General features: G+C 37.0%; 1 protein-coding gene across 1 annotated transcript; it reads right to left on the reverse strand.

The window, feature by feature from the left end:
* Positions 1 to 1,474: 1,474 nt before the first annotated feature.
* LOC127640731 (transmembrane protein 174-like) lies at positions 1,475 to 7,876 on the reverse strand. The gene is made up of 2 exons (XM_052123450.1): positions 6,041 to 7,876; positions 1,475 to 2,438 (listed from the first exon to the last, which is right to left on the reverse strand). The coding sequence occupies exons 1-2, from the start codon at positions 6,772 to 6,774 to the stop codon at positions 2,321 to 2,323; spliced, it is 852 nt and encodes a 283-aa protein (XP_051979410.1). The 5' UTR covers positions 6,775 to 7,876; the 3' UTR covers positions 1,475 to 2,320.
* Between the last annotated feature and the right edge of the window lie 821 nt (positions 7,877 to 8,697).

An 8,697-nucleotide genomic window follows, 5' to 3' on the forward strand; every position in this document is an offset into this window, starting at 1 on the left:
TTTAATTGTTTATTCGTTCATTCCTTGGCATCAAGGACTCATTTTAACTCATAAAATGTATAAGCCTACCATTTTAGCAGCTTATTAAAATGTTTGACATTGATAGGCCCTACAGACGAATCACCGCGAAGGGGGCAAAAACTTTTATCTCTGTCAAAGTGGGAAAAATATTTTTCTAATTCATTATTTTAAAGACTTTAATTAAGCGTTTGTAAATCGCCTCAAAAGTAAACCACATTAACTGGAACGGAAATTGTGTTCATCGGGTGGTTTCATTGATTAAAACACGTGTATCAAGTGTGCAACTCATACAAAAAAGTAGCATAATCTCATAATGTACCAAAGCTGTAATTGCAATAAAACAGTAAGCACTCATTTTGTAGCCAATATGCATATAGCTTGCCAAATGTAATCTAATTACAATCTGAATGAAAAATAACGGTGTAGTAATACAAATAAAAAACATTTATTTAACAAAAACACATGGTTCTTTGCTCAAGTTTAGCCTTCAGTTACAGAATTTAATATGTAGGAGCACAATTAAAAGTTTTCTACATGTTTTTAAGCTTTTAATTACGCGATGTAAACCCTATAGTCTGATCCTAACGAATTTGTGGTCTTTTTATTAGAAAATAAATCCTCATTAATTCAGCAACTAGCTTAAGTTAAGGGATTTGTAGTTTAATGACGACGTAATAAAACTCATTTAAATGGGGACTAGCCTACAAGAAAATAAATGATGCAAACATGGAACATTTCTCTCTCTCTCTCTCTCTCTCTCTCTCTCTCTCTCTCTCTCTCTCTCTCTCTCTCTCTCTCTCGATAAAAAAATGGGATCACATGAGCATTATCATTCATTGTTCAAAATGTATGTTAAATTTGTTAGAACAATGAAATCATACGCACTTTTTTAAATATAGTAGCTACATACAGTACAGTCTAATACAAATTTATTCTATATGCTATTATAATGTCCATATTTTTACCCATAATATTTTTAATTAATTCTCGTATGTTCACAACTACTGAAACAAATATAGCCTGTACTCTTTGTAAAATAAAATCTCGGCTCCTTTCCTCAGCGATGGTGAAACAGGATTTTGCCTTATTTCCTCACTCTTTCTGCCCCCATGTGGCACTCACCGGACGCTCGCACGTGCCATTCAGTTCTCAGAAGCTGAAGTGGACTCATCATGAGTAATGTGGCACAATGGGGCAAGAAGCACCCTTTAAGAAAAATGTGCTTTTTTTCTGGTCGCACTCCATCATCATCGTCATCATAATAACAAAACATTTATTTTTTATATTGATGGATCAATATAATTTGTCTGAAAAATATTATAATAACGATTGTTTTAAAAATTCCAAAAAAATAATCAAATGCAAAAAAAGATGGCGAGGGTGCCTTTTATACCTAACACCAGCGGTAAAATGCCCCCGGAGGATTATAGTAGCCTAATAGGGACAATGGTTATACTGTAGGCTACTATTGCAAATATGTAAACTTGTGCAAATACTTCTGATACAGCGAGATATTTTTTTGAGTAAAACATTTAAATAATGCTTATTCATAAAAAAATAAAAAAAAAAACACTTCAGAAAAGGGTGCACCATTTCCTGTCAATTTCAATCACATTTGCTATTTCAAAACAACAAATGAATATCCATTGTGATTTAATCAGTCAATGTGGGCCCACTTTGCACATTTATAACAAATCTAACAAATTTATATTAATAGCAAATCTCTTCCCCCACTTAAGAAAAATCATTTTGATTTATGGGGTTTTAGCCCCAGCAACATGTGGCCTTTTACCCCAAAATATTCTTTTGATTATTGTACAGCTGTTGAAAAACATTTTACTTTATAATTTTCAAGTTTTGTTCAAGATGATTAATATATATTTTGTCTAAAAATAAATGTGATAAGTTCAGCTTACTTAACTGCTGTACATAAATGTGCAACAATTATTAAATGTTAGGTCAAATTACCTCAAAATGTACCTTTAGACATTGCGCACAAAGACCTCATGGATCAGGAAAATTTTGCAGTGCAGTCACAAACAGGTTTTTAAAAAATTGCTGTGGTTGTATTTGCTGCTATTTAGTGTTTTGGGAGGAAATAAAGTTAAAAGTGCCTTCACCCAAAAGTGAAACTGTAGTGAAATACCAAATATTTTCCAAATACAGAAAATCTCATCATGTAATGTTCACCCCATCCTTAGAATAATGGAACATCATTTCACAACTGCAGTGGCCAACACCTGAAGTAAACATATTAACTTTATTTGGAAAGCTGTTAGGAAAAACAATGTTTGGTTCATCAGGAGCAAGAGTCACAAGAGGAGGTGGCAAAAAGTTCCTCGTATGCAGGTGGAGAGAAGGCGCTGTCTGCTGCAGGCCTAGTTGCTTTTCCCTCTTCCTCTGAGCTGCTGTAATTCCTGCAATGAAACCAGGAATGTCAAATAAATCATGTTTGCCAATTGGTACAATTTTGTGCAGATAACAAGGTGTCTTTCAAGTTATTTGAGTTACTTGACACTATTAGCATCATTATATGTTATCTTATTGAGAATGACATGAAAATTAGTAATATCAGAATGTTTGTTAATACAAGCTTTTAAATAGCTACAAAGGCAAATGTTGTTTTGAGAAATACTGAGTTTAAAGTGTAATAAAACTACCCATTTCAGCATGGGTCCGCTCTCACATTCCCCTTGACCCCATTCCTCCATTTAGTGATTTATAGTTTTTTTGGAGGTAGATCCAGAATGCAGCCCACACCGGAATATGCACACACAACAGTGCGCTGTATGTGAATTATTACTACTAAATGATTTATTAGAAGTCTAAGACAACAGTGAGTTTAGGCATTGGGCTTAAGTTTTATTTTAAGATTAAATTACATAGAAAAATTATTATACATACCTATTTGAAGAATAATGTTTGTTTATATATATATATATATATATATATTAGTTATTAACATTTTTATTGATTCCAAAGATAAAACGTACAAACACAACATAAAAATGGAATCAGCAATTCATGTGGGTGTGTCTTTAAGACCTATACAATCTAGAGGGGGTTCACGTGATATGTGATATGATTGTGTTCTGCAACTGCTTTCGGGTCCTTGAATAACATATAATGTGCGAGTAAGGGCAGCCGGTGGACTTTCTGGTGCCCTCCTATGGTAAGATGGTGCCCCCCTAGGGAGTTGGTGCCCAAAGCAGACTGCGTAGTCTGCTTATAAGGACCGGCGTTACTGCTGGTTAGTTTGATTGAAAGGCTTTGCAATGGCGAAATAGGGGCAAGGACTTCTTGTTCAATATGAAACCAGGGAGGGGCTCTCTCAGGTGGGAGCAACCAATGGGCCAAATGTCTAAGACCAAACGCACAATAATAAATCTTCCCAATCATAGAAAAATTTAATGAAGCCCACCTGCCCACATCACTCTCAAACCTTTTTATTAAAGGGTCAAAATTAACTCTGACATAATCACATACATTTGCTGGGAATAAAATACCCAAATACTGTGCCAATGCCCTGTTTGAGCCATTGAAAGGTGCCTGGCTGGAAAGCCGTTACTGGCAGTATGCAGTCAGAGCCAAAGCTTCAGATTTAGACCAATTAACTCTTTATCCCAAAAATGTATAAAAGGAATTTATAGTTCTGTGGAGGCAAGGCATGGATCTAGTAGGGTCTGAGACTAATAATAAAATGTAATCTGCATGATGCAAAAGCTTATGCGCCATACCTCTCGCCACCACCCCTGGATCATTATCTTCCCTTCTTATCGTGGCTGCTAATGGTTCCAGGGTAAGACAGAACAATATTGGAGAAAGAGGGCAACCCTGCCTGGTACCCCTATCCAGAGTAAAATAATCTGAAACTGCTTTAAGTGACCCCTAAGAACCGCTTTAAGTCTCTCCCAAGCCATGCCCACAGAACATTGATTTCAGTCTTTAACATTTGTTGGAAATCAGGATTTTGCAAAAGGGATACATTAAAGAAACTATATGATTTCTTTTTCTCTGTATGTGGCAACATCTTTAAACCACCAGGGTGTGATCTGAGACTAAGATGTTCCCAATTGAGCGATCAACAACAGATGAAATGAGGAACTTACATATATAAAAAAAATCTATTCTAGAATAAATCTTATGGACTGATGAAAAAAATGTATAGTCCCTACCAGATGGGTTCAAAAGTCCCCAAATATCTGTAAGACCAAGATTTTTGCATATCCTGTGAAGTGTCAATGTTGCTCTAGGGGGCATACACACTGTGCCCCAACCCATTCACATTCCATGTGGAGAGCGATAACCCACTCATATTAACATTTGACATTTTGATATAATAGAAAAAATAAATTGTGTGTCAAAAACAAAATTATTAAGACCACATTTCAGCATTAGTGCAACACTAAAACCCCGAACAAAACAAACAGAAAAATGGCGCCAAGCTTCCTCAGACAGCCAGAGTAAAAACAGCGAGTCGATCCACTCACATGTGAAAAACAGCAAATTACTCACTCCAATGTTTTTATGAAGGACAGTGCTTGCTTGGGGCATAAAAATACTTTGCAGCTATCCTTAGTATTTATACTCAGTTTGGCCGTGAACACTGGTGCAAATGCAATCTTCTGTTGATTAAAAGTTTCTTGCATTCCTTGAATTCCTTGATCAAGTTTCTCTCTTGACAAATTCGTAAAGTCTGGGAACAAGTAAATGTTGTGATTCTTCCAAGAAGGCTTTCATTTGCTCCTCACCTCGCGTAACACAAGATTTTTATTGGATGCTCTCAGGAATTTGGCCAGGATTGATCAGGGCCTGTCTCCCTCAGCCAATCTTCGATCCGGAACCCTGTGAGCTCGCTAGATTTCCAGCTTATGGCCTGGTATGTTGAGCAGACTTGGGAAGAGCTTGTCTAGGAATTTCACCATATCTCTGCCCTCCTCATGCCCAGGAATTCCAACAATTTGGATGTTATTCCTGCGGCACCTATATTTAGATCTTCAAGAACTTTATTATCAGATAATTCCCTCTCCGATGACTCCAGATAATTGATCCGCTTCTCAACATCTGCCACTCTTGTAACCAACTCAGAGAATTGTGTTTCTATGGCTGTAATCGATCAACATTTTACAGCGAGATCTTCTAAGCCAGCAACAACCTTTGTAAGCATCACAAACATGTTGGACAATTGACACTGGATTTCCCCAGCCACACCATTCAAACCAAGTTCCCAGTCCACAGGCCCGACAGAGGTTTCAGCTTGAGCACGTAAGTGTCTTTTTATATCTCCAGAGCCGAGGATTTTGAATTTTTTGACATATTGACTTCAAAGAGCAATATATATACAAAAATGAAAATTCTCTCATCATTTACTCACCCTCATGCCATCCCAGATGTTTATGACTTTCTTTCATCTGCTGAACACAGAGTAAAAAAAAAAAAAAAAAGATTTTTGAAAGAATATTTCAGCTCTGTATGTCCATGCAATGCAAGTGAATCGGTGCCAAAATGTTGAACCTCCAGAATCCACATAAGGGAAAATTAAAGTGCTCCAGACACAGTCAATATCCATTTAACTTTCCCTTCCACATTCTCCTTATTCTGTTTTTGGTGATTCACATTATTCGTGCATATCACCCCCTACTGGGCAGTGAGGAGAATTTATGATTAAAAAAGTTTCCCACCCACACCTATCATATTGTGTTTGAACACATGGATTTCACCAATGGAGTCAAATGGAAATGGATTTATGCTCCTTTATGTGGATGTTGGAGCTTAACATTTTTAGCACCCATTCACTTGCAATGTGAGGTCCTACAGAGTTTAAATATTCTTCTAAAAATAATTTATGTTCTGCAGAAGAAAGATAATCATACATATCTGGATTGCCAGGAATAAATCATGAATCGTTTTTGGGTAAACTATTCCTTAAATGCTGCTTCTAGACTGTAGCTCCATTCATTTTTGATAATGGTATACTGTCATCTAACTTAGTCACCAGTACATTGCACTTGCATCATACCTGCTTTCCCTTTGTTCAGCCGTGGCGTTGTCATATTCACTGGAAATAAAAGCAGAGTTTTCCATGGGATACACACTGTAATACTGTGGCGGTGTGCTCACTGTAACCGCTATTGGTTGGTGACTGGAATGCAAACCATTAACAGGGACCAGACTTTGGTCCTGTACCACAGAGGCATATGGTGGTGGGATGTACTGGACTACCGTGGCCCTGTGGAAGGTAATGGGCTGACTGAGTCCAGTGAAGACAAACGATGGTCCCGAAAGGGGCGGCAGAGGGTCTGCTTCGGATGTTCTCTCCCCATCATTCTGCTTGCAGGCCTGGCAGGAGAGCATTCGGAATTTGCAGATGCTTATGAGAACAAATGTACCTCCTACGGACAGTAGGATAGGCCCCAATAGCTGTGTCCACTCTGAGCTGTGATTGACATTGTAATTTGTCCACCCCATGGCAGTGAATGTCATGCCAACCAGAGCCAAGAAGACTCCAGAGAATAGTAGTGTGGCACCCGCTTTGTCTCCATCTGACACCTGACTGTCTGTACAGCTTGGTGTTTGGCTGGGCATCACAGAGACAACATTAACAGAGACATCGCTGGGGCTTTGGCTGCTGTTCGAAATGGCATTACAAACACCACCAGCTACTGCATCGCTTGAGTCGGCAGCAATGTTTGTTCCATTATTCCTACTTTCCGTTATGCTCTTCCAAAAATCTTGAACACCGGAACGTTTCATCTGGCCAGCACCACACTGTCTTCAAATGGTGTCTGAAGAATTCACAGGATTCTTGTGTTTGTTTCGACTGTTGAGATAGGATACTCAACTCATATGTGTCTGGAATGCCTTTAAGAACATTGTGTAACTAATTTGGGATATTGGTTCATAAGCTTAGTTAACAGGTAACAGATCATTTCTGCTATGCACGAGTCTTGAACACTCAGTCATAATATTGGTGTGAGCACTGAAATGTAACATCGTTTTGTCGCATGGCAGGCCACATGCAGGAGGAAACTGGCAGGTCAAAATTCAAAACATTTTAAGTAAAGATTACCAAAAATTTCATAACAGACTTTTTCATCAGAATCAATTGATCCTGGATTTGCTAGCTTGAAGCCACTAAATATTTGGAGTGGCAGTAACAGGGCTGCTGTAGGAGGGGACAATAATGTTTGGCTTTGCACTCCAGCCTAAATATTAAACTGTAGTGTAAAGTATGTCCAAAATCACAAAGAACAAACTCAGAAAAGAAAAAAGCATACTTCTTAATTGCTTGGGCAAATTTAAATGTTTTATAGGTTTTTGTATTATTAACTGGGATAGTATTGGTGTTTAAAACATTGTCACTATTACTGTATAATAAATATTTGCAGCATTTACTGCATATGCCTCATTATACACACTTCTGTAGTATGATCAGATTTCAAGAAAACTGAATATACTGCATATGCCCAGAGGAAAAGACACACACCCTGTGAAATGCTATCAGTCCACATTGTCAAATACAATTTCCCACTGTTTCCTCCCAAGAGGCGATGTTTTACATTACTTATCAGATATATGCACCACAAAAATTTGACAGTAAGTTTTGCACAAGTTAGAAAGCCTTTTCAAACACAAGGAGATTGTGTTGCAATAACAGTTTCATGGTGCACTTTAGCAGAGAGAGAGCAAGAGGGAGAAATAAAGCTTTGTTTCACACAATATCAAAACAATTCTTCATCACTTTTACTTTTCCAAAGCTCTCTCTGGAGTCCTAACGAATTTGTTTAGCAAAACAACCTTTCACCCAGGGCACTGCATGACCTAGCAAATTTAAACCAGGATCAAGTTCAGCAAAAACACACAGTCACTTAGTCACTGTGATGAAGTATTTACTTCACAGTTAACATTTTACTATGGTACCTGTGTAATTAAGTTACATAAGAATTATATGCATTTTTGTTTTTAAAGAACACAATTTTTTTAAATGTACCTTTACATTTTCTGGTGTGATGCATTTATTAACCTTTTTATTATTATTAAAATTATATATTGCATTGCCTCCAAATATGTTGAAGACAAATTATTTTCTATAGTAGGAATTTACTTTAAATATGAGCCAACAGAACTGCATATTTTTTTATCAGCCTGATTAGAGGGTTAAAAGTGGGGGGACCCTCAGCTCCTGAAACAAAGACAAGAAAATACACTGAATACCAAAACACAAGTACATATTAATGACAATATAATAATTTCTATGGATCAGTATTTTTTTACAGACTTTGCTCTTGCTTTGCTTTTATTTTCATGTACATTTTATGCAGTTCATTATTCTTTTTTGTTAACTATACATACAGCTACATGCATCAGTTGTTTTCTATTAGTATTTTAAAACAGTTCTTAAGTTGTTTTTATTATAAAATTATTTATTTATTTTTGGCAGCTGAAATCTGGATTCTGGCACAGTTGTGATCCAATTATGGCTGCTTTCTGGGGGAACAGACTTAATTGAGGGTGAATTTTGGCTTTCTGGCACAAGTCTGCTATACCTCTGGCAAATATGTTTTGGGTGTAATTCAATACATATCTGGGCCTGAGTTATTTTGCTATCTGGAACTGGTTGCTCTAGATACCTAAGTGAATCAAATGAGATAGCGAATAAAAAAGTGACATTGCACA

The sequence above is a fragment of the Xyrauchen texanus genome, chromosome 4 (assembly GCF_025860055.1).
Source record: "Xyrauchen texanus isolate HMW12.3.18 chromosome 4, RBS_HiC_50CHRs, whole genome shotgun sequence".
In the NCBI taxonomy this organism is placed as follows: domain Eukaryota; kingdom Metazoa; phylum Chordata; class Actinopteri; order Cypriniformes; family Catostomidae; genus Xyrauchen; species Xyrauchen texanus.

Bases quoted from the DNA above. Each gene is read 5' to 3' on its own strand.
- LOC127640731 (XM_052123450.1), bottom strand. From the start codon at position 6,774: ATGAAACGTTCCGGTGTTCAAGATTTTTGGAAGAGCATAACGGAAAGT. The intron at 2,439-6,040 runs GTATGATGCAAG...GTTTCATTGCAG, and splicing joins GCTGAACAAAGGGAAAGCAG to GAATTACAGCAGCTCAGAGG.